The sequence below is a fragment of the Parathielavia appendiculata genome, assembly GCF_033297405.1.
Source record: "Parathielavia appendiculata strain CBS 731.68 unplaced genomic scaffold N657scaffold_6, whole genome shotgun sequence".
NCBI classification, from domain to species: domain Eukaryota; kingdom Fungi; phylum Ascomycota; class Sordariomycetes; order Sordariales; family Chaetomiaceae; genus Parathielavia; species Parathielavia appendiculata.
This window is the reverse complement of record NW_026944225.1, coordinates 30979-55246: the sequence shown is the minus strand read 5'-3', so window position 1 is coordinate 55246 and position 24268 is coordinate 30979. Positions and strand designations below refer to the sequence as shown.

The following is a 24268-nucleotide window of genomic DNA, read 5'->3' as shown; positions in this document are numbered from 1 at the left end:
TTGCCGCTTTAAAACCTTCCGCATAGTGTGAAAGCATGAACGAGCAAGAACATCTCAACAAACGGAGAATCGAGCGAGCTTGCCCCTGGGCGATGAAATAGCGAGCAACACCATGATAGCCATGAACTTCCAACCCGGGATAATTGTATCCCAACAATGCTAAATGTCCTCCAATGTGGCCTTCCTTCTCCTTGACAAAAAAACGGCGAGAACCAGGGGATCAGCCCCATCGAACTCCCGGAACGGCGGACATGTGGTGGCATCTCTCCACCACCTCCACACCAATAGAACGCCACGGAGATCCTGTTCGACACTTGCCCTCGCCCTCCTGAAAACCTTGAACACCATTCCACTTGAGGGAAGACCGTCTTAAGTAGACCACCCGACTCTGGCTCCCGGTAAAGTAGGTAGGGCAGATTTGGGGGGCTGAGCGGGTGAAAGTGGGAAAGGGAAATGGGAAAAGGGAAGAGGGAAAAGGGAAAACGGACGAGTGAGCAGAGTTCTCTCACCAACCCGAATCGCCGGACTGAGCCGCAGACGGATCGCCCCAGCTCGTGTCGCCCTCGCCCTTCCACTCAATGTTGGGCTTGCTGGCTGGCGAGGTCCAGCTGCCGGGCATGCTGCTTGTCGGGTCGGGCCGGGTGTTAGGGGAAGGGGTTTTGAGTTTGTTGGAGTTGTTATCGTTGTTGTTGTTGTTGTCCTCGTTGTTGTCGTTTCCCCAGGAGTTGTTGTTATCGTTGCCGTTGTCGTTGTTGCCCCAAGCGGAATTTTTGTTGTTATCAGCATTTCTGTTATTGTTATTGTTGTTGTTGTTGTTATCCCAAGAGGAGTTGTTATTGTTGTTGTTATCGCCGCCCCAATTGTTGTCGTTATTGGAGTTGTCGTTGCCGCTGGCGCCCCCAGCGTTGCCATTGTCGCTCTTGTTGTCGTTACCGCCATTGTTGTTCTGATTGCCAGAGGTAGAACCACCGTTCCTGCTCTTGCTCTTGTTGCTGGGAAGCTTGACCCAGCTGGTCGGGGGAGTCTTCCATTGCACGCCGGTCCCTATGGACCACTTGTGCTCGTCAGGCGGCCGTTTATTTCCGTCCCCAGACTTGGATTGGCGGCGCTCTTTGTCATTGTCCTTTGCATTGTTACTAAAGAGCGGGCTGAGGCGGAAGCCTTCGCGTCGGAGGGCTTCAGTGGTAGGGCTGCCGGGTATGCCCGAGACGCCAACCGGTCGGCTGCCATACGGGGGTGGCACCGGCGGCGGGAATGGTCCATAGGGCTGGGGCCAAGCCGGATACGGCGTGTGAAGATGAGGGGGCGGCGGGAAGCCCGGGGGGATCTGCGGCCCACTCACTCGACGACCCTGCGTGGTGTGCGGCTCTGGCACAGGCATCCAACCGGGGCCTGGATAGGGCGGCGCTCCCGTAGCGGGTGGGTAGGCATGACCATAAGGGTAGCCCCAGTACGGACCGTGGTAGACTCGGCAGGTGTTCTTGGCGTTGTCAAAATAGGCGTTAGGAGGCGCGTCCCGGGTTGGGTCCTCGACCACATGCTCCATCTTGAGGTTGCGCTCGCGGACAGGCATGATGAGGTTGGGATGGTCAGATGACTCGGCCTTCTTCTTGTCGAGAGTATCGCCCTTCTTGGACGCCGTCTCCTTGTTGCCCTTTGTCTTGCTTCCGTCGTCCAGCTTCTCGCCCTCATCTTTACTCTCCTCGGCCTTCTCTCCGTTCTTCGCCGTGCCATCCTTCTTTGGCTTTTCCTCGTTCTTTTCACTAACGCCGTTCTTTTTGTTGTCTTTCGCCCCTTTGGGCGGCTCGGCTTCGGACTCCGTGGCCGTTTCAACTTCCGAGAAAGCGTTGCTCTTCTTCTTGTTTTTCTTCTTGTTCTGCTTTGACGCCTCCGGCTCGGACTCAGTAGGCGTCTCGGCGGCAGAAACCGTGGCACCGGCAGTGGTGTCGGTTTCAGCTTCTGTCTCGGTCTCCTCTTTTTTGGCGCGCTTTTTGTTCTGAGCGGCCTTCACGTTGCCTTTATCCTCACATTTGTCCTCCTTTCCATTGCTCTTCTCCTCACCCTTCTTCTCCTTGCCATCTTTCTTGGGACTTGACTTCTCTTGCCCTTCTGGCGCAACCTCGCCGCTCTTGCCGTTCTTCGTAAGCTCCTCTATCTTCTGCAGCAGCACAAACCCGGCTACGCAGCATGCACAAGAGCAATTGTGATGCTTCTTCGTCTCGGGCTCGGAGTCGCCATTGCCGCTGCTTGCCGAGCTGCCCGTTGGCCCCGGCTTCTTCGCCCTCTCCTTGACCCTCTTGGGCTTGAGTTTTGGCCCGGGCTCTTCGCTACTCTCATCATCACTGACCTCAGCGCCGGAATCTTCAGCGCTGGAATCCTTCGGTGAAGACTCCGAGGATGCGTCCGAGGACGGGTCGGATGATTCCGGCTCGCGAGCCTTCTTCAAGGCAGACTTGAGAGGCTTGTCTTTGAAACTGACTCTTTTTTCCTGCGGTGGATCGGCTGGTTTGGGCTGGCTGTGCTTCTTGCTTTTCTTCGAGGACCTGTTGCGCGGGTACGTGATCGTGATGGAGTCGGTATCGGTCTCGTCGTCGGTGGACAATTCGATTCTGATGGATTCCCTTCGAGATGACTGTTTCTTCTTCCCTTTAGGCAGGTTCTGCCCGACAATCCACTCAAACACCGAGTGCGGAGGCATGGCGTTATTGCGCTTGGCTTGCTCAGGAGCCGTCGACTGGGCTCAACGAGAGTCAATTTCGATATCCGAGCCCTTCCTTCACAATTGAGGATACAAGCTGAGCCAAATCTGGAATGGGCGATGAGCGCTGGATGTATCGGCTGCCTGTAGAGTTTCGAAACGCTGAAGGTTTCCAAGAGCAGAACGATGCCGCAAAGAAGGCCTGGGATCTCCCGACACAGAAGCAGTGTAGATGGGAATCTCTGGCCTCAATTAAAATCAGCCGAAACCTAGGCGAGCAAGAAAAGGAAAGATGGCTGTCTCTCAATGAAGAAAGTGAAGTTATGTGCCAGGTGTGCACAAATGCGATCGCTTGATCGCTTGATCGCCGAGCGTGGGGAGGGCAGCTACCAGCTGGATAACAACTGACAAGAAAAGAATCGTCGCAGAAACACGCTCAGTAACCCCAACCCGGCCACTCACAACTTGGCCTTTCGCCTCAACTCCTGCTTCTCCCAAGTCCTATTGATCCTCATGTTCCTCCAAAACCCCCAGACTGCCAAAGCCAACGCGGCCGGCGGGCAAGCCCACAGCATCCAACTCCACCACCGCGGGCTATACCTCTCAATCTCCTCCATGGCCCTCTTTACTTCTTCGGCCAGCTCCTCTCTCCCCGCATCATTCCAGATCACCACACCTCTCCTGTCACCTCTCGCCTCGCAGCGCCTGGCCTTCTCCCTCACATCGCCCTGACTGCTGACGCGATTCTCAGCATCCTCCACACTCAGATGCGGATCCCTCCTCCTCAACCGCTCTATCTGCACCGCAAGGTCCCGGACGGCCACCACCATGACCGTCCCACAAAACCGATCCAGCCGACTCTCAAACAACAGCGGCACATCCAGAACGACCGCCCTCTCCCCGCGCACATAGTTGCGCACCACCGCCTTGAACATCTCGCGCCTCACGGCAGGGTGCACGATCCCGTTCAGCACCGCCCTGTCCCTCTTGCGATCGTCATCATCCCCAAACACGCGCCTCCCCAGCACGGGACGGTTCAAGGGGCGACCCTTTCCGTCGGGCCCGTCCTCGGGCATGTCCTCACCGGCGGGGACCAACAGGTCCGGGGTGGAAGGGCCAAAGTAACGGACGATGGCCTTGTAGCCGTGCGTTCCGGGCTCGACGACCTTGCGGGCGAGCAGATCAGCGTCGATGACGGGGAGGGAGTAAGGGGCCTGGGAGAGGAGGGAGGAGACGGTTGATTTGCCCGTGGCAATGGACCCGGTCAGGCCGATGAGCAGCATGTTTGGGCGGTGGGTAGGTGAGGCTTTTTTGGACGTTGTGATCTGACGCGCTCCAAATATGATAGGCTCCAAGTATAACGGTTATGTGTATTGCTCTTTGAGTCTCCGTGTGCACATTGTGTCTTCGTTCTGGGTCAGAGACAGTGGGTTGAGCTCAGTGGCAGTCCAAAGGTGGTGGGGTGATCACGATCGAATGTGCCAAGCTTGATTCCCCGATTCAGGAAGCTGCCGGTCTTGGCATGTCTTTTCTTCCGACGACAAACGCACGGACGCTGTGCAGCCGGATGCCAAGCAGGCTGCTCCAGGACAAGCGTTGTGGGGGCTTCAGAACATGTGAAAGCGTCGGCCTCACACCACAACATCCTTGCCAGCGTTGACCTCCATCGTTCCGAACTGTGGCTAAAGCACCTTTTGTTCCGGGAGAACAGTAACGACATGTCACAAAGAAACCGGGATTTACTACGTAAGCTGCAATGACCACATAGCGTAGAGCCGAAGATCAAGACCAGAATCTAGGCAAACCCAACTCCTAGTCTCCTACTGAATCGACCTTGATGGTATCATCGGTATCAGTATGTCCATACCCTCCACCCCAACCATTCTATTTCCCTATGCTGCCGGATCGCATCGTGGGGCTCTCGGCTAGTAGTCGGCGGTTGCCAGATGCTAAGCAGCCGAAATGTGACCGAGAAGTCGCAATGCCGAAGTCAAAAACATACCAGGAGAGCCGAATCACTAAGCAGAGACCGTCTGTTAATGTGGGATAGAGACGTATCAATGACCGATGGGCTTACCGAGAGTGATGGACCATGAGCTGCGGAATGTTCCTTCAGTTGTCTGGCAGACGGACGGCGTAAAAGACGCTGTCGTCGGTGCGGTACCAGCGCGCATTCAGCCGGTCGATCTGGCGGCGAGGGAAGACCGCCCAGTGGCCGTTCAGCTCGCGGAACCAGTACATGCGGTACGGGTCTGGGTCAGCGGGTTTGAAATCCTGCGGCTCATAGGCTTTGTTATTCTGTGCGATCCGGACGTTCTCGGCAATTGTCTCGTTGGGAGTCAAGCCGACACCCATGGCGGGCTCGACGTGGACTGGCGGCTGGGCAGGCAAACCGGCAATGAGAGGATGATTACCTGGCATCTGCATCGCCTGGGCAGCAGCGCCCGGGAGCATGAGCGCCGGACCACCTGTAACGGATTGGTTAGGAATCATCATCGGCTGGTTATATGGCTGCTGCACGACGATGGGGTTCATCGGAGCTGTAACAGCAGCAACGCCGATGGGCAGGGTCTGCATTGGCATGACCGCTCCGCTCGCCTGGAACAAGTCAGCTAATGTCTCCACGGCCGGATGGCAAGTATGCGTGATTGTGAGAGGGACTGATGAAAAGCCGATAAGACCACTTGGTCATAGCATTAAGAAGCCAAGGAACGTCGACGAACCACTGACCATATACCCAGCCATCTGCTGACCGGGGAACAGCATCCCAGGCGCACCGATAGGATCCTGACGAGGGACATAACGATGGACCATAGGGCCCGTCTCAGTGCCGGGGACTTGTGGTTGAAAGTGCACGCCGTAAGGATTGACAACAGGTGGGATGGCAGGAGGCGGAGGAGGGGGAGGTGGAGGCCCTAGTTCGTCCGGAGGATTGCCCGGGTTCGGCGCCGCAGTCTGCGGAGGTGCCATGGCGAACGGATTTATCACCGGTGCGAAAGATGTGCCGATGCCTATCTGAGGATTGACGATAAAGGGTCGGTAACCGTTGAAGGCCTGCGGGACCGTAGTCGGGAGAGCGCTGTAGCGATTGGCTGGGATGTACGATGCATGGGCCGGGGCAGGTGTCGCCGAAGATGTTGGTGCCGAAGGGACGGGTTGATTGCTGTCGGAGTTCGGACGCGGCTGAGATTGCGAAGCAGAGGAAACATGGGACGGCGCCGGGCTTTCCTGCGAAGCATTGTGACCGGAATTGCTGGGACCGGGTGTTGCGGGCCGTGATCTCGGACTGTAATCCTCGTCGGCGATAGAGACGCGCCGCGAGGCCTTGCCCTTTGGGTCCCTTTTACCGTTCATGTCGAACCAGTTGCAACCTCGGACCAGTCTCCGTCGGTGATGACGTCGGGTGGGGAAGAAAAGATGTGGATGAGGATCCAGAGTTGCGAGTAAAGAAATCGGGAAAGCAGTGTTTGTGAGAAACAGGCAAGATGGGGAAGGAAAAAACGGTGAGGAAATCCGTCAGACGATTTTGTCTCGGACCATGTTCTGGATGAACGAAGATTCGTGATTTGCGCTGACTTCAGTGCTTCTTCCTTCCAGCTTTTGGAGCTGCGATAGATAGCTTTGTGTTCTTGGCCCGGCCACCGGAGGAAAGATATATCGGGGCTGTGTGTGGAAGGGGAAAGGTGCGAGTGTACTCAAGATTTTCTGACGTGCAAATGCAGAGATGTCAGACCATGGAACTTACAGTATCTCGGAGGACCCAGGCCTGGCCGTTCCAGACGTATTGGTATTGCCGCACCGGCACTCGGTTGCCACGCTCGTACTGGGCGTTAGAGAAGGGGAAGCAGGGTAGACACATGTTGCTTCGCTTCGTCCTGTGTCGTGTCGTGTGCAGCGTCTCGGAAGAGGAGTGCTGTTGAGTGTTGAACCGCACCTTTCCCAAACGGCACCCTAGGCCTAGGTAGGTAAACTCGAGGATGAGGCCGGTGGCAAGAAAGGGAGTGCGCTGGCAGCCAGGAAGGTACGAGGAGTGGAATCTCAATAGCACATTCAGAAAGAAAGCCACCGCCTCCCAGACGCTACGCAAATTCCATACGGCACTTCTGTCGCATTCCAGGTTAGCTTAGGTATATTATCTCTTCCCAAGAGAAACCCGTTTGTCAACATCAGCCAGCGCAAGTGTTTTCCCTGTCTCAACCCAGTGACCTAGAACGCTGGCAAGTCCAAATCACTGCTTAGAGTACATATACTCCCAAGCTTTCTGCTCCTTAGCTACGCGTTCAATAGTCGCTGATTTAGTCCTAGGCTCTCGCACCCAAGACTCCGCGAGCCTCCGAACCGAAGCCTTCATCCCCGTTTCAGTCCGGCAATTCCCAACACTGCCAAAAGCATCTACTGATATTTCTCGGCGCCACACTCCCGTACTGCTAATCCGCAAGGAGAAGACGCCAGGTAAATACCAATGTCTAAAGAGCGGGGAGACGCTGCTGGGCCTCTGGTCTCTCGACACCACCAAGTAGCACCGGCCCATACTTCCACGCGAACTCCAGCGAAGACACCTAGCCTCCTTTGAGATACGGCTTCCCTGTCTGGTCGAGCGCCTTGAGGGCCGCGCCTTTCTCAACCTCCTCAGAGTACTTCAGCTGCCGCAGCTGGAGCTGGTGGACTCGGAAGCAGAGCCTGTAGTGGCGCAGCTGCCAGGGCTGTGGAAGTTTACAAACACGTCAGTCAGGGATTGGCTCGAGTTGACCAGAAAGGGAGACCGACACAAAACGCACCCGGATAATGATGGGCCATTTGCTTTGCTCCCTGCTCATGCGCTTCATCATCTTGAAGTCGTTGGGTCGCCGTCGAAGCGGTGTCCATGCGATGTCCTCCAAGGGGGTCGTAGCACCGTCGGGGCCGCAGAGGAAGTAGGACCATTCCGGCTCGTTCTTGAACTGTTTCGGCGACTTGAGCTCGTTGCTGAGATTCCCGGCTTCTTTAGAGGCGTCTTCGGGGTGGTGTATGGTGTCGAGGTCCTTCATAAGTCGGGCGAAGACGGTCTCGGGGCTGAACAACGAGCGCGAGTAGTTGTCCAAGCACCGCACCACTTCGCCTTCAGTACAGTTCCAGTTCAGGTAGCGCCAATTCATCTTGATATGGCCGAATTCGTTGACGTCTGAAACGGCGAGTTTGAACTGCGGGTTACGCGGATCATTCGGGGAAACGTCGATGCCTCTCTCCATGAGACGATATTTGGCGAGCATCTTGATCTGCTTGTCGGTTTCGGTTGGTCAGTATTTGTTTTGAGGACAAGTACAAGAGCATGAGAAACTTGCCTTTCCATGAAAATCGACGCGCGCGGCGCTGCCACCATCCAGGAACTCCCAGAAACACTTCTCGTAGACCTCCTTCTCCAGCATCTTGTCCATCTGGCGCGGATTCGGTGCATTTTTGGGATCTATAACCCAGCCATCGAGCATGTCTATGCGCTGTTGGAGATCTGCAGGAAGTCCCTCTCTGCTCTCATCATAGGGGACGTATACGTATCCCCCGTTGTGGTCAGGCAGCAGGCATCCGGGTCCCTGCCTCGGGAGGGAGTCATAGGCCCAGCTCATATCCGCGACTACTGCGGCAAGCTCCCGGTCAGTGACCCTTTCCTGCCTTGCCTTCCAGCGCTTGACGCGCTGCGAAATGAATTCCTCCATTAACTGCTGCAGTATTGGCCTACGGTCATCCAAGGCCCGAGATGAGGTATCCATGGCTTGTGCTGATGCGGTTGCAAAATAATGAAGAGAATGTAATGGCAATGTTGCAGGAGAACAGATGAGGGAAGGAGAGAGGAAATTGTTGGTTAAAATTGGGAAGAGAAACCACCTCTCTGAATCTTAGAAGCCTTTGGCGGAAGGCGCAGAGGATGAACGCCGGTTGGCAGCCAAGCCTCGCCGCACCTGGGGAGACGAGTAATTGTCGTTCCGGAATGCCCGGGTCGGCCGGGTTCCTTATGCAAGCCTTGGTGTTGAGGGTTTGGATTGGGTTGAGAAGGAAGCAAAAATACCAACGGGGGCCCAGGGCAATGAGACAGGACCGTGACAACACCACACAACATGTATCAACGGTTCCTGGCAGAATGTAACAAACGAAACACGGGAGTGAGTGTCTCTGAGACAGCGTGGTGAGAACAGCTTGTTGCCGCGTTGTTGCTTCGTAAGGAAGTAATCCACATTGTCCCCAGACAGCCCGACAAGGAGCCAGAGCCTCCTCAGCCGCTCTTTGGAAACTGCTCCTCTTTCCCACGAGCATCACAGCGAGCACAATGCAAAGCCGGTCAATGCATCCTGACAACCACGTCAGCATAATGATTGAAGCTCACCAAATGCCTATGGCTCAACCGGGTCGCTCTATGACCAGAAGCCGCTATCATACAAACTGGAATTTCCATGGGAGGAGAGATACACTGCGCTATGCATATCCGTCCCTGCGCTATGCATACCCGTCCCTGCACCCCCTTGTCCGAGTTGATTTTGTACACGTCAGTCCGCAGGGGACATATGTATGGACGCAGATCAGCTTTGTCTAAAGAGTGCTGCTCTCTGTAGATTAGAATAATGATGTGGTAGAACATCACGACCACAAATGGCATCGATATGCAAATAAAAGCATATACGGGATGTTTAAAGGGTTGCGTGAGCTTCAGCATGTGCCTCCTGGCTAGGGAACATGGTCCTCCTGAAGATCTGGACGAAGGTTAGCGGGTGTCATACAGTAACTCAGCGAGGAATAACCTACAGCCCAAGCCCCGGCCACAGACCCCACGATACCGCCCGAGATCATCATCGGGCGAAGCCCCCTTGTGCTCTTGAACAGCATGCCGCTGAGGACGCCTGCGACAATCGTGTTGGCGGCGTCGTTCTTCCCCCTCAGGTAGCCCAGGTACGAGTTGATGCAGTTGTAGCAGATGGCGACCACGCCGGCCGAGTTGCCCAGGAACGGCCCCCTCCGCGTGACCGAGTTGAGGACCGAGTTGAGCCGGAGCTTTGGCGACTCGCCAACCGACTTCCTGAGCCCTTCTTGCAAGCCCCACGCGCCTCCTATCGTCAAACCCGCCAGGTATGTTGTGCCGGTGCCGTAGCAGAGGTCGTCAGTGAAGCCGCGCGACGGCAGTGCTGATTGTGAGCCGGGCAGGTCCGAGAGCGCTGACTCTTCGAGGGTGAGGTAATCTAGCGTGTCCTTGTCTAGGCCGGCGAGAGGGTGTAGTTGTGAGGGGTCGGAAAAGGACGAGGTTCCGAGGAAGGATTCCACGCCCTGGGCGGAAGTGGGATCGAAGGGAGTCTGCTGGAAGGTGGTTGAGGTCTGGGGCGCCGAGGGCGCAGCGGGCGCGCTCGATGTTGAGGCTTGTGACGAGGACTTGCGTCCAGTAAGCGCATCCCAGATGGACATCTTGGCTGGAGGAGAAAAGCTCAATCAATCGAGATTATTAACGTAAGCAAAAACCAGCTTGAATGGCAATTGGTGCCGTGTGATGGGGTCGGCTATGGCTGGGTCGCGTGGTGGGCTGTTCGTCGTTGATGTCGGATCGCAAGGACATCCCAATGGCACGGCACCTGCACATCGATAAGACAAAAAAAATTTACCAGCTTCGAAGTGGTCTGTGCAGCGCCTGAAGTGACGCACGGATCAACTGCCCTTTCCTGGAATTTACAGCCTTGCACTGAACCTGCAAGACCGAGAACAATACATTCCCTGGTTGTATAAGTGGATTGAGATGCTGCAGCCTAATTAGTATCGTATTACTCATATCAGAGAGCTCTCGACTGTTGTGTCGGTCAATGATGCCAGGAGAACCGGTCTTAGTGGAAGGCGCTAACCGAATGCGTCCCAAGGTGAGAGCCAACTGAGGACCGGAAGAATTCAAAAGGTGAACTGAGCGGTACGTACCCCAACCTAAACATGCCCGAAAAATAACCCTTATTCTTGCTTGTCAGTCTGCATTGTCCGGCACATGCTAGACAGAATTGGCTGGGTCTGTTTCAGCAAGCCGGAGTGTTGAAGTTTACCATCCCGATGCTTCCCTTGGGTTTCCCGACGTCTCTTCCGCCTGTTTCGCCGAACTCCAACCCCTGATCTTTGCCATTCGACGCTCACGCTGCAACTCTTCCCGCACCTGACGGAGGAATCGCGAGCATGGACGTGCCTCGAAACGAACCGGCAGAAACACAGCTTTCCCTAGATCGGCTTGATCCAGCTATTTTCGAAAATGCAAGCACCATTACCGATTGGCTGTTGAGTCAAGCTGAAGATGCACTGCCTCGGTGAGCTTCCAGCTGACCTACTCCCCAACCTCGCAAGTGATTAACACATATCGCAGACTGGCCGAGGCCATTTTTCAGAAGCTGCTGCAGGAAGCCTCGCAGTCGAGGCGCTATCATGGCACGGGTCATGCCTGTGTCAAGCTTTGCAGCTTTGTCCAGCAATGCGCCAAATCGAGCGACGAGGCACTGAGGCAATGGGCGTTCACGGAGGCCTTGTCGAAAACCCTGTTTCACTTCTACCTTGAGTGGTACGAACATGATCCTCATAGAGCCCTGCGGCTGGTATTGGATGTTCTAGTGGCGTCCTCAACGTCCAACCCTTGCCCCAGCACCGGGAGGGTTGTGAAGGACTACATCCTAAAGACTTTGGTCTCCATCGTCACCCGGAAGTCTGCTCAACAGTTTACCAAATCTGGACTACAGTGCCTGGACCATTTCCTGGGGAAGAAGGTGGTGAATCTCACCGATGTTGCTCTTAGGTACGAGGAGCTCGACCCGTCGGTGGCCGACCTACCCCGTCTCTCGTTGTGGAGATCCTTCGCTTTCCATATCTTCTCCTGGATGAAGCTCACCTACGTCTGTCCTTTGGCGGGGAAAGTCCTTGTACATGTCTTTCGAGGGCTGAACACGGCAGCGCCTGACAACACAATTCCGGACGCCGAAGGATTCACCCTCGAGATTTGGCGGCGGTGGCTCCATGATGCCCTAATTCAAAACCCAGATATTCTTGAAGACATCAAGAACTATGTGCTTGCTCCCATGTTCAAGACCGACCGAAGTTCTTCATTGAGGCTTCTGGAGATGTCCAATCGGAGCCAGCCCGTACCCTCTGCCGACCAAGAATTGTCTAGTCAAGGTCTCTTGCTCCAGCTGGCCACTCTCGAGCTTGGCAAGAAGTATGGTCTGGTCGAGGAACCTAGTAAGTCGCGTGGCACTCCGAATTGGTATGGTGCTAATATGTGCCCTGGCAGGTAGTGATAATGTCGAATCTGAGCAGCTGACGGCGACGACCATTATGCTCCGAGGCACTCTTCTGGACAAGCTTCTTGCGCACCCTTCTGTGTCTGTGAGGTCTAGCGCTTTCTCGCTTCTAGTCTCATCTCAGGCGACTACCAAACCCTTTTCGGAGACTGCTTTTTGCCTTCTGAGGAAACATCTTGCTGCATTTCACGCAGACTACGATGCCAAGGTCCGTAACGAGGTCCTTGGTCATGCCAAAAACCTCATCAGGAGGGCAAAGAACGTTATCACTGTCGCTCAGAGGAGCCTCTCTTCCCACCAGTCGACTGGGAATGGAGTTCGTCCGCCTGCAAAGAAGAAATTTGGCCCCGAGGTTGCGCTGAAGGACGCTGTTGAAGCAAGAGTTGTCCTTGACCGACATGAGGAATTCCTCGGATGGTACATGGATTTCTTGAAGAACGAGCTTCTACCGACTGCATCCTATCAGCGACACATAGCCGCAGTCAAGGCTGCGCTCCTTCTCCTCAGGGTTGGGAAACATGCTGGCGTCACTGACGATAGCATCGATGAGGACATGGCGCGGCTTATATCCTCCAACTTCACCTGGGTTCGCCTTCTTCTTGACCTCTTGCTGGACCCCTTCGACGACGTACGGGACAGCGCAGCTACTCTCCTGAGCTTACTTCCACCGAAGGTCGAAGAGGACGACACGGCGATCTCTCTGGACCTTCCGCAGGTCCTCAAGGAATTCTGCTCCCGAGCAGGCAAACTCGCCGACAGAACCGGACGCGCTGACCATGGCGATGGAGCCGCTCGCTCCCAAGGGCTTTTGTGCAGCTGGCTGAGCAAACAGGAGTCCCAGCTCGCTCTCCTCTCGGACATACTCGAGAGGGTTGAGTCGAAGATTTCAAAAGCAGAGGGCGACTTAGGTCATGCAGCCATTGAAAGCCCATTACATGCTGATTTCGCGGCAATCAGGTTCGTTTCGAGTTGCAGCTGTCTCCATTGTCTGTCTCTATCAATAACTGACACAGCTCAGCTATGTTTGGCAGGTCCTGTCGAAGGGAATCTACTCTGACGAACAATTAGAAGTTCTCCACCATCTACAACGCCGGATCTTCTTCTGCGCGAGACAAATATGGCTCACAGTCAAGCATGTCCTTTGCGATGACTCTCCAGAAGGCCATCTGCCGGAAGAGCTGGAGGATATTGACGGCCTAGATACCAAAGACCTGTTGAGTTACAGTTTTCGGGCGGTCCATGAGTCGAGGTACGCTGCTTCTTCTAAGTCCCACCCATAGTGCTTCGCTAAATGGTCCAAGCAACCTCTTGCGGCTCCTGGTAGGAACTTTGCGGCTTAAGAACGTTGCTGGCGTGCCACACCCTCCTTTAGACGTCTTCAGAGAGACGGGGTACTTGACCTTCGAGCAACTCTCCAGTTTACGCCACCGCGGCGCCTTTTCAACAGTATCATACACATTTACAACATGTTGTCAACTTACCCAGATCTTGAAAGGCGTGTACACAGACATTGACGAGTCGGAGGACCTGCTTCGCGAGTGGTACAGCGTAAGTGATTGACAAATGTTTTTAAGACGCCATATTGATTCAGTCCAGGGAGCAATCAACTGCATTATGACACAAGCATCCACGACTCGCCGGTCTGCCGGAATCCCATCTTTGGTTGCGGCGGTTCTGTCGGCGAATGCGGCATCGCCATCATTCGATGAGGTTTATGGGACCCTCGAAAAGATTGGCAGCAGGAGCGTCAAGATGTCTGAAACTGATGGATCCAATTTGCCCCAAGTCCACGCCCTCAACTCGCTGAGGGAGATTTTCAGGAGTTCGCTTCTGAGCAAGAGGGCCGAGGGTTACCTTGCTCGAACTCTTCACCTCGCAGCAACGAGCTTGAAATCCGAAGTGTAAGCCAAGAAGGGCTTCTGTCTCTTTTGTGCCGTCCTCGCTAATAAGGGCTAGTTGGGCAATTCGGAACTGCGGCCTCCTTCTCCTGAGGAGCTTGATCGACTGTCTACTGGGAACTGGCGAAAGCAAAGCCTCCATCGAGTCCGGCTGGGATGGCCATTCAATCCGCATCTCTTACAACAAGTACCCGACACTGCCGAGTGTCATCCTCAATCTGCTGCGGTCTGTAGACGAAACAATTCACCAAGTGACACAATCCGGCGCAGCAGAGGCGGTGTTCCCTGCGCTGGACATCATCCGGCGCGCAGGTCCTCCGGAAGAACATCGTTCAGAGTTGCGAACGCATATCGAAGGATATCTTGGTAGCCGTCTTTGGCATGTGCGAGAGATAGCCGCCAGAACACTCTGCTCATTCTTGCTGCAGGAGGACTGGGCTCGAGAGATTGGAAGGCTTCTTGCTGAATCAGGCAATCGCACAAACCGGCTTCACGGAGCTCTGCTGACAACAAGATTCGTTCTTGAGCGCAAGGCGGATTTGGGGATCAAGTTCGAATCAGGTAGGTGACTCTCCCGCGTCGCAAGGAGGATACTCGCTAATGTGGGCAAACCAGAGTTGGCGGCTGTCGAGATCCTTCTTGAGCAGCTCGCTCAGAAACACGGGTCCTTCAAACAATGCGCCGAACTACAGGCAGCATACCTCGAGGTTCTGAACGTCCTCGCAAGCCTAGGCTTCCGCGAACATATTGCGAAAATCACCCTACCTGAGGCTCTGACCGCGCGGAGCGGTGCTTCTTCCGCCTTGCTTGATCTGCACGCATCGTTGAAACTGGTTTACGACACGGCTGGATGTGGCGACGTGGACACTCTCCGGCTGCGCTTTACGAAGACGCTCAGCAGGGACATTAACACGGCAACCAGGATGCTAGAGATGATACCGGAAGCATGGAAGCAAGTGGACAGTGAAAGTGCCAGACCAGGCCTATGCCAGTTGTACCTGGAAGCTTGCAATGTCCCGTCCGCACCCGAGGTTCGGACCCAGGCCCTCACGAATCTCGGCTCGCTGATGGATAGCATGCTCCGTCGTAGGGAGTATGCAGGGCTACCGAGGCCGGAACAACTGAACAGGCTCTGGGCTCAACTGTGCGGAGGAGAGATTAACCCTGCCTTGTCATGCGCCGTCATCGAGACAAGCGGGACAATCATCTCTGCGCTCTTATCTTGCGACCCCGACAACCTTCCTTATATGGAGCAGAGACTGAGGAGCTGGGGGAACATGCTCCGCGAGTGCCTGGGTGTGGATAACGTGAGTTGGCACCGACTGATAGCCTCCATTAATAAGTATGCTTGGCTAACGAAGGATGGACACAGCCCTTTGACACGCGTTACTCAGCCGCCGTGGCACTAAAGTCCTTCCTCACCAGAAAAGGCAGCCTCGACCACGATGACAGGTACCTCCCCGTTCTCGCAGCGCTGTACGACAGTCTCATCGACGACGATGACGAGATCAGACAGGCCGCGGCCAGCGCGGCCTCCAGCCTCATTGGCACGCCCGCAGTCGCCCCGACCGCAGCGGACAGGCTCGTCATATGGCTGCAGGAGCACTTTGGAGACTCGAACGAGTTCAGGTCACGCGTCGTCTGCAGGATGGTTGGGCAGCGCTATTCGCCGGATGGTCAGCTGGTCGCTGCCGAGGAGCAGCTCCGCCAGGCTATGGACTTTGATGACTCGCTGTTTGCGGCCGAGGATCAGAACCTCTTCATCGACGAGGTCAGGGAGACGACCCGGTGGCGAGGGCCGTTTGAACGCCTCCAGCTGTCGAGCAGCGAAGCGTCGGTTGGCTGCCTCAAGACATGGGTACAGGACGGGCTCCGGTGCCTCATTGGGCTTGCGGCGGAGCGGGACGGTCCACTGGGGTGGACATCGGATCAGCATGTGTTTGCCGTGTGCGCTCGAGTCCTTCTATGTGCGGTGGCGATCTGCAGAACTGGAGAGGACGCTGGGATCGCCGGGTTGTTGACGGAGTTTCGGGCAGTGGGAGAAAGGGCCTCGATTCATGGATCGCTGCTGGAGATGGCGAAGCTTGAGACAGTGGCTTAGAAGCTAAGGTACGCTGTTTCGCCGAAAATGAGTGGTTTGTTAGCTGGCCCCTTTTCCAAAGCAGCTGGACAGTCTTCCAGGTTCAGAGAGACTGGCTACTGATTGTACGGATGACTAACGGCGAAGGACTGCATGTTAGAAGTACGCACTGTCTCAAACACGAGAGGTACAAGTACATGTACATCTACCCGCATATGCAGTCCTTCCCGGTCGAATCGCAGCGACCTTTGCGCCCAAGTGCAGGAAACCTGATGAAGCGCAGAGCGACTTCTCAGAGTGGCGGATGCGGAGATCCAGCCCCAAGCCCAGTACACGTGTACATATCCACTGATGGGCTCCGATGTGAAAAATTACCTATCCAGCCCGTTGCGTCCCAAGGTAGAATTCTTTTGGGACGAAGATTTTGAACTGTGGCGGTGTCAACAAGCTGGCGACGTGGCAGCAGCCACATCCTTGTTCAACCGGCATTTCTCAGGCAGGCCGGGAATACTTGGGAATAAAACCTGGATTATCGGCTGCCTCCGAGTTTGCCCCAGTTCCACGCCGGCCACTCAGAACCCGGCCTCCACGTTCCAGCTTGAAGGACGTTGCCATCTACACTAGAGTTCGGCAATGCAAAGTTGGGAATATGAGGCGAAGGTTATGGAGCCTTGTCCTAGACTCATAACTCCTGATTCGGCTTCTTCTCCCTTTCTCCTTTTCTGCAGCTGCAGCTTTCAGCTTCACTTGTTAGCGTCCTCGGTAGGCATAGCCCTGGAGCTCTGCGGTCCTGGCATTCGTGTTGATGTCGACTTTGTCGGGGCCAGCAGGGCCAGGTCCGAACAACCAAACCGCCCTATTGGTAGCGCGAGGTGGTGGCCGATCATACAGAGTCATCCCTTGTTTCTCAATCCACTGGCAGCTTGACAGACGCGTTGCCTGTATGCATGGAGGCGAACTTGGGGTGGCCCACAGCGGTTGTCCTGAACGGATGCAGCCATGGCGGATGATGATTGCCGATCGAGGCCAGCATGGCCTCTTTCAAAGACCATTCTGATTCCCCTTGCAATCGACCTCCTCGTCCCGTGTTTCTGAACAAGACACCTCCTTGCGCGAATCGTCATGCGATGCGGTCGGGACTTTCCTTCGCACCGGGGATTATTCTGGTTGAGATTGGCCCAATCGCCATGAGAGCTCTGCTTGACTTGGGTCGCGGAGGCCTTGTCAAATATCGACATGATAAACGAGGTGCTCTCAGGGCATCACTTGACTGGCTGCATACCACCGATCAAAGTTTCATGTCCTATCAGCGAGTTTCGAACCGGAGATGATGGGACAAACGCGGGGCAACCGAGGGCTGGACGCGTCGAGCTTTTTTTCACGGATCAGCTCGAATTAGGAGCGGGCGCGGTCGAGAGATGTGGTCGCAGGTGCCTTGATTTTTGGAAAATCTCAGCTCTGCATTTGGGTTCAGCATCACGGGACTTCCCATACCACCCGAGGTCAAGTGATCCAGAAAAGCGTGGCTTGCCATGATGGGGCCGACGATTGTTTCCGAACCAAGCTGAGCGGCAAGCGGCGGGTGTCGCCTCACCTCGCCTGGCACCATGGCTGATCAGCGCCAGCTTGGCGGAGACACGGATCCGAAGATGGAAGGACACGCACAAGCCACGGAAGCCACAGTAAACTAACCCTGCCTGGACGCTCGATTCGTCTCTTTCACGAGACATCAGGGCGTGTCTGGGAGATACCTCGATATGGAAACTCAAATTTGAGTTACCAGGTACGGTAGGTAGCTCGCATGTGTGAAAAACCTTGGAATTGCAGTAGCCTGGACTTAAGAAAGTCAGATAATAAGTAAGGTACGGATACCCGTTCTTTATGAGGGTTAGGGCTGCTTAGCGGGCTTAGGTCAATCCCGAGCCGAGTTGACTTTCTGATGAGTTTTGAAGTCCGAAACTTCGAATAAAAAGTTTACCCTTCAACTGGTGATCAGCACCGCGCTGTTCCTTCAAACACCGCTCTCTTGTCTTTTGCCGAAAGTCCATAACCCAGATTGGCTCGATCCTGAAGCCGGTAATGTGCGACACCTTCAAAGGCAGCGCCAAGGCCACTCTTGATCCTTGGATGAACTCGACTCGAGGGCCGATATCCAAGAAGAACAGCGACGCTCTTTCACAATTCCAGGCCAGTCCATCGACGACCAAAACCAGCATTCCGCATTCCTGACGTTTCAAACCCTTCCATCCAATCAGCAGCGTGGCCTCGGCCCTTCTGAAGATGGAGGCCGAGAGGGCGTCAGCCACGCAGCCAATGAGGCTCAGAAGCAGGGATGTGAACTCGCACACCTTATGCTCACCTTCGGCACTAGCATGGACAATAAGACCACTCATCCATGACCCGACAATGGAATTGGCTGGAGACTCGTCTTCCCCTCCCATGCAACGTTTATTGCGCCGCTGGAAAACCCACCTACGTCCTTTCAGGGCCACAGACTGATCCAACCTTTGACTTCGAATCTCTTAACAAAACCTACCCCGGCTTGCCCCTTTGGGCTGTCCCTTGAGAACGCAAAGTGTGGTGGGCGATGGAAGCGACTCAAGCGAGTCTACCGCCAGCCAGGTGATCAAGCTCAAACGAGAAAACGGTAATGGGACACCCTCTCCGCGCGCTTGTTCTGTTTCAAGTTTGTTGTTCATGTCGGCGTCTCTTAGCCGCAGCCCACTGATGGGTCTGAAATCTGACGACGACGACATGCAATCGGACGTTTTCGGCAGTCGCTGCATACACACCGTCTTGTCATTATGGAACCATGATTGATGGGTGGAAGACACAATCTCTTGGGAACGAATGGAATGCTTCGCCGCATGTGTCATTTGCGCCATCGACACATCTCGAAGTTCTTCTCAAACGCTTCTGGCGGCATGCAGGAGCTCAAACAGGCCTTGGGATACCCATCATCGTATGGCTACAACCTCCCAGGGCCAAGGCAGGATAGATTGTCCGCTCGCGGCTCGAGGCGAACATCGTGCAGACGGTCGCGGCAGAGTCGCCCACTACAAGCCACTGAACTCGCCAGCTGACGCATGCTTCTTCATGTCTGGGTGAGGATGATATATTTTGGGGGTCACAGATGATATAGGTGGCCCCAATATCCAGCAGCGACACTTCGCAGCTCCGGTTTCGCCACTGTCCTTGATGGCACCGGCCGCTCCCGGAGACCATCCCCCGCTGGCATGATGACTTTATGAGCGGTGCGAGGCGGGACGTCAATATATTCACATCATAACTCGGAAATGTTGATGAAACGGGGAACTCGAGGCTGCATACGCGCCTAATCTCCTTCGCAGGGATGAATGGTATCACGTTTGAGAGAGACGGGTCTCTCCGTGAATTGGCTACAGTGAGCACGAAACCATTGTTTTTGCGGGTTCCAAGGAAAGGCAGTCGAACTGACGCTGGATGGTGGCGGTGTCTGCCATATTGAAAATGTGACTCAACTCCTCTTCGCTGCAGGCGGGAGGTCCTTCTCTCCAACGCGCTCTTCAGCCGTCGTGGCGCGTCATTTCCCATTGCCCATTGCCCATTTCGAAACGAGCACGAAAGGGCGTGCTCTCGTAATTTGTCGTACTTCCGTCCAGCAAGCCACTCCGGTTTGAGTACACTCTGGCCGTGGAAAACTGACCACAAACACGGAATTTGAAGTTGGTCGTCGGAAACTGCTGCTGATCGCAGAAGGACTCGGCGGGGCCGCGGCGAGTTCAGGGCGGGGTTGGCTGCCTTCTTGGCGATACTACAGAGGGTAAGTACCGCAACGTTCCAAGACAGGCTTCAATGGCGCGCCGCACAGACCATCTCCTGCAACTTTTTCAGCTCTGGTCGCCTGCGATCGAGGGCAGCCCGGCCCATTCGCCTGCTGCCCGTCGGATTTTTCGTCATTCAGCATGGTGCATATCTGCATGTCGCAGCACAGCCTGCCGGACGTCCCGTAACCGGTTCGATATTGAGCGACGAGAGCCAAAGCATGGTCAAGGGAGAGTCTATCGTTGTTTCCTCCGAGGTGATGCTGAGAACCTTGAATCACCTCAAAGCACGGTGATTTCCACTCTCGCAAATCCTTGCCCGGTGTACCCCTTACCCAGAGTTAAACACTTCCCCAGAAGCATGGGCAACAGAATGGATCGGGAAACGTAACCACGTCTCCATTGGCTATGATCCCGAGAGGACGATCCATGTTTCCATGTCCCTTGTCCTGCAAGATGGCTGCTGACTTTGGTAATCTTCCGAACTGAGGTGCCTGCGGGGCAGGCGGCGCACGCACGATGCAGAGCAGAGACGCCATGCCGCGGAAACCCGAGGCAGCCCCAGGCTCTCCAAGACGGGACTCGTCCAAAGGCCAGATGAAAGTAATTTCACAGTCGACGGGCATGCATGGAATACACCACTCGCTGATTGCAGCCTCACGCCTCTTCCAAGGGAGCGGCGTGCCCATCATGCAGGCCAAGAGCAACTGTTGAGGCGCTGCAAAGCGGGTCCTGCTTCCCGCCTCCCATCTGTGGCCATCTGCCCATCTCGCTGATGAGGGGAACTGCAATGAATTCCTGGAAGGCGGAAGAGAAAAAGGATATCATACCCTGGGTACCGAATTCGGGACTTCGAGCCGTGTCACTACGACTCTAGGATAACCCAACCCCCCCCCCTCCCCTCCTCCCCACCACACCACACCCTCGCACTTGCTCTAATAATACGAGCCTCTCACCCTCCCTCTCCTCCTCTTCCTTTCTCACGAGGCTCCTCGCCCAGTCGTTCCCTTCGTTCCCATTTGCGGTTGCTGGCGTCGACGCTAATTCCCCTGTCTGGGACGCGCCCGGCTCCGTCACCTGGCCTCACCTTGTTCACCTCGTTTCTTATTTACTATTCGTCTTCCGGCCCATTCCTCCTTCTTCCCCAGCCGCTCCGCCCACGCTTTGTTCCTTACCCGTCCAGGTTGTTGCTCCACAGATCGCCCGCCATGCCACCACAGCTATTACCAGCCTCGGCTGCCGCCTTTGCTCCCCGCGCATCCTCGGTCAACGTCGTGCTGGGTTCCAAGGTCGAGCCATGGCTGACGCAGACGCTCAAGCGCATAAACAAGATCAAGCGCCCGCTCAACAGCGTACCGCAACACCAGAGATGCCTGACCGAGACGCTGTCGTCACCAAACGCCATTTGGACCCTGGCGTCTTTGCTGCTGCCAAAGGCGCCCGAGTCGGAGCTGAGGAAGGACTCGGATCCGCTGGTGGAGGCCCTCTTCAACTACCAGATGATCCACCTCGAGGCCTACATCGTCCACGTCGACATGGTGCTGAGGAACGAAGTCGCCTACAAGCTCACGCCTGAGACCATCGAGACGCTCATCGAGTACCACAAGGACATCTACTGCGTCGATGCGAAAGCCAACACGTACGACTGGTCCGAGAAGGAGCAACAGTGCAAGAAGCTGCACGAGGATTTCGTCCAGGCCGTCAACAAGTTTGTCTTCAGGACCCATGTGTCAGCGCTTGAGGGGCTCGAGGAAGATGGTGCCGGGGAGTTGCTCGGAGGGAAAAGTGAGGAGGTCAAGAACGGCATCATGGGTCTGATCAAGCCCTTGCTACCGCCCCCGCCCAGGATTGTCGACGTCGTCCGCCAGCCGCCACTCCTGCCCAATTCACCCGCCGGCGCCGCTATCTGGTCTCAGGCCCCGCCACCGGTGACCATGCCCGGCCCAGTTGAGTCGTGGAAGATCCTCCCCTCAAGCCCGAGCGTAGCGTCGACCTCGGCCGACTCAAATGCGTCCATCTGGGCGACGATTGGAATGAGCGAGGTCCAGCTGCCTTCGCCGCCACCTGCCTTCAGCCAACCTTACTCGACTGCAGGGCTGTACTACAGCTCACCTGTGGTGACGGCGCCTATCCCGCAACTTCCGCTGCCGAGCATGCTTGCGCCGCAATGCGGTATCAGTGTGGGATATAACTCGTTTGGAGGTTGGGACACGCGGTTCCAGGAGTATGCGACCACCATGTGACAATCACTACCGTCGGTCTACGGAACAAGCTACCCGACCGTGACGACATCTTCATGAGCGCGCCAGCAACAGCGCGGCCGGTCATAGCAGATGCCCGTGGGCCGCCATGCTGGCAAAACAAGCGCGGTGGTGCTGATGCGTCGCATCCCTCATCCAGAGGCAGTTCGGCATTTCCACACTTTTTGCATGGGCTTGGAGCGATTCAAAGCATCCGCATCCCACTTTCGATGCATCTCTGGTCGGTTTCTTCTTTCCGGTCAAAGAATCAGCGAGCGAGCGTCGTTTTCTCATTTTCATGTTCTTCTGATATCATTTCTGGGATACCATCACCGCGAGCTCGGTCACATGTTTTTCGGTTTTTTTTTTCCACCTCATCATGGCCGGATCCTGGAGCGGATATCTGATTGCATTTACAGCATGGAGGGTCGATACACAGGCGGTTTTTTTTGGCTTAAGACGAGATGCAGCAATGCACCCCCAACCCGGCAGAGACCGGGGCAAGCGACATCACTTTCCTTTTTCTTCCTTTCCGTTTTTTCTTGGACGGATCCCTGAGGGAACAAGGCTCGGGCGGCTGGTTAGAACGATAGCCCCCTCTGCGTGTCTGAGAGACACGTCGCGTCCTGTCCTTCTGTTTCCCTTTTACCCCGTTCTTATCTCATGGATGATGTTTACGGCCGTTACGATGGATATACCCCGACCTAATTGCGACGGCATTTTCGACGGGACGGGCGGCCTCGCCCAGCTTGACGTTGGACGAAGACGACGCCGCCTGCCCAAGGGAACGGCCACGAACAATTTAAGGGGCTCGGGGATAATTCGCGACGAAGAGATGCGGCACGACTCACTGGGACTGGTTCTCAATGATGCGATGAAGGGAGGCTCTTCGACACAAGGCCGGTACAAAAACATACATCTAGCCTCGCAGGTGCATAGCTGGGATATCGCTGCCGAGGCGGACACTGGTTGTCGACAAGAACAAGGCTCTGCTTTCGGGCTTGGCCTGAAGTGTCATGATGGCGCGGAAGCAGGGGATTCTGAAGGGGGAATGGAGCGTTATCCGGAGACAGGCTCAGCCGCCGAGTTGACGCAGGCAACTGGGTTGCCTGTCTGCTCTTCCTTTCCGCCCGAACTTTTTCGACGACCTCCATCGCCACCACGATCAAGCCAGTCACGGCCCGGACTCGGAACGGGATTACTGCTACGACAAGTCACGATCCGGACATCACAACACTCGACTTTTACCTGCTAGTCAGGACTGGATTGGGGGATGAGTGGTGTTCGAAGCTTTCGTGGTCCTTGCCTTCGTAGGTCAGGTCAAGGTTTTCCGAGTATTTTGGGGCCGATTCGGGTTGGTATGTTGGAAGCTGGGGTGGGGGAGAGAGCCAAGTAAGTTCGGTTTGGGTCTGGACTGGGCAAAACCGCGGATCATCTCACCGCGTTGCCTTGTCTCCGCGCCCTTCGTTTTCCTACGGACTGGGTCGTCGAGCCCGGCCGTGAGATCATCTCGGGATGTGGAGACAAGGCGAAAACCGATTGGGCCTGCGGCTACGCGCTTGTTCCCTCGGAGTTTAAGGTGGACCACAATGAGCTGCGCTCTGTTGTCTCCTGCCACGGGTCAGGCCCGGCCCGTTTCGGCTCAACTGGTATGAGGATGCTGGAAGTATCTCCGCCCTGGGTGGCGGCTGGGATATACTTACTATCACTACTAGTAGTAGTGCAGGCAACATGCGCATGTGTTGTTAATGGTTTCAAGTACAAAGCTAGGCTAGTTTGGACTTGGGCTGCCTACTCGCGAGCATATATAGTATCTAATCACAAACAAACTAGCAAATTAGTAGCCCGTTTGGCTGTGAACACTTGTGTGTATGTGAATTACCGACTGTGAGCGGTACGAAAACGATCGGTTTGCTTGAGCGGTGAATTTTTTAAGCCAAGGTGGTTTGTGTGTGGACGTCGAAAAGGGCTGCAACGGCGCGGATTCTACCGCGATGTACAGTCCAACCCTGTTCTTTAGAGTGGTACATGGGGGGCAGTAGACAAAAAGTGGAAGAAGAAACCAAGGGACGTAAGAAAATAAGATAAAAAGAAAGAGAGAAGCAAAAATAGCATATTAAAGACAAAAATTATAAGGAGAGAAGAGAAAGATAAAGAGGAAGAGGAAGACAAAGAGGAAGAGGAAGACAAAGAGGAAGAGGAAAGTGATGAAAAGTAAGAGGAGGAAAAATAGGGAGATAGAGATAGAGAGGAGGTGTATTGCCTACTACCTAA

At 55.3% G+C, this 24268-nt stretch overlaps 10 protein-coding genes across 10 annotated transcripts; 3 read left to right on the top strand and 7 right to left on the bottom strand.

Moving 5' to 3' along the window:
- Positions 1–505: 505 nt before the first annotated feature.
- N657DRAFT_680655 (uncharacterized protein) lies at positions 506–2698 on the bottom strand (the record flags this gene model as incomplete). Its single annotated transcript, XM_062796310.1, has 1 exon — positions 506–2698. The coding sequence occupies one exon, from the start codon at positions 2696–2698 to the stop codon at positions 506–508; it is 2193 nt and encodes a 730-aa protein (XP_062647225.1).
- Positions 2699–2927: 229 nt separating this feature from the next.
- On the bottom strand, positions 2928–4180 carry N657DRAFT_408995 (CoaE-domain-containing protein). The gene has a single exon (XM_062787237.1). It carries the CDS (start codon positions 3979–3981, stop codon positions 3157–3159), a length of 825 nt encoding a protein of 274 aa, XP_062647224.1. The 5' UTR covers positions 3982–4180; the 3' UTR covers positions 2928–3156.
- A 266-nt stretch (positions 4181–4446) lies between these two features.
- Positions 4447–5564, bottom strand: N657DRAFT_644997 (uncharacterized protein). The gene is made up of 2 exons (XM_062792859.1): positions 5460–5564; positions 4447–5405 (listed from the first exon to the last, which is right to left on the bottom strand). The coding sequence occupies exon 2, from the start codon at positions 5273–5275 to the stop codon at positions 4811–4813; it is 465 nt and encodes a 154-aa protein (XP_062647223.1). The 5' UTR covers positions 5276–5405; positions 5460–5564; the 3' UTR covers positions 4447–4810.
- N657DRAFT_644996 (uncharacterized protein) lies at positions 5218–6343 on the bottom strand. Its single transcript, XM_062792858.1, has one exon. It carries the CDS (start codon positions 6050–6052, stop codon positions 5387–5389), a length of 666 nt encoding a protein of 221 aa, XP_062647222.1. The 5' UTR covers positions 6053–6343; the 3' UTR covers positions 5218–5386.
- Positions 6344–7257: 914 nt separating this feature from the next.
- Positions 7258–8442, bottom strand: N657DRAFT_633738 (uncharacterized protein; the record flags this gene model as incomplete). Its single annotated transcript, XM_062791232.1, has 3 exons — positions 7258–7401; positions 7477–7953; positions 8038–8442. The coding sequence occupies 3 exons, from the start codon at positions 8440–8442 to the stop codon at positions 7258–7260; spliced, it is 1026 nt and encodes a 341-aa protein (XP_062647221.1).
- Positions 8443–9354: 912 nt separating this feature from the next.
- Positions 9355–10120, bottom strand: N657DRAFT_572680 (Tim17-domain-containing protein; the record flags this gene model as incomplete). Its single annotated transcript, XM_062788904.1, has 2 exons — positions 9355–9417; positions 9470–10120. The coding sequence occupies 2 exons, from the start codon at positions 10118–10120 to the stop codon at positions 9355–9357; spliced, it is 714 nt and encodes a 237-aa protein (XP_062647220.1).
- A 367-nt stretch (positions 10121–10487) lies between these two features.
- N657DRAFT_644992 (uncharacterized protein) lies at positions 10488–16216 on the top strand. The gene is made up of 9 exons (XM_062792857.1): positions 10488–10992; positions 11049–11911; positions 11964–12930; positions 12992–13222; positions 13275–13521; positions 13570–13874; positions 13930–14432; positions 14487–15178; positions 15244–16216. Exons 1-9 carry the CDS (start codon positions 10865–10867, stop codon positions 15970–15972), a joined length of 4665 nt encoding a protein of 1554 aa, XP_062647219.1. The 5' UTR covers positions 10488–10864; the 3' UTR covers positions 15973–16216.
- A 2423-nt stretch (positions 16217–18639) lies between these two features.
- N657DRAFT_408649 (uncharacterized protein) lies at positions 18640–19655 on the bottom strand. The gene has a single exon (XM_062787234.1). The coding sequence runs from the start codon at positions 19522–19524 to the stop codon at positions 18886–18888; it is 639 nt and encodes a 212-aa protein (XP_062647218.1). The 5' UTR covers positions 19525–19655; the 3' UTR covers positions 18640–18885.
- A 1307-nt stretch (positions 19656–20962) lies between these two features.
- N657DRAFT_572856 (uncharacterized protein) lies at positions 20963–21997 on the top strand (the record flags this gene model as incomplete). The annotated part of the gene is made up of 1 exon (XM_062788914.1): positions 20963–21997. One exon carries the CDS (start codon positions 20963–20965, stop codon positions 21995–21997), a length of 1035 nt encoding a protein of 344 aa, XP_062647217.1.
- A 42-nt stretch (positions 21998–22039) lies between these two features.
- N657DRAFT_408684 (uncharacterized protein) lies at positions 22040–23447 on the top strand. Its single transcript, XM_062787235.1, has one exon. The coding sequence runs from the start codon at positions 22374–22376 to the stop codon at positions 23247–23249; it is 876 nt and encodes a 291-aa protein (XP_062647216.1). The 5' UTR covers positions 22040–22373; the 3' UTR covers positions 23250–23447.
- The last annotated feature ends 821 nt before the right edge of the window (positions 23448–24268 follow it).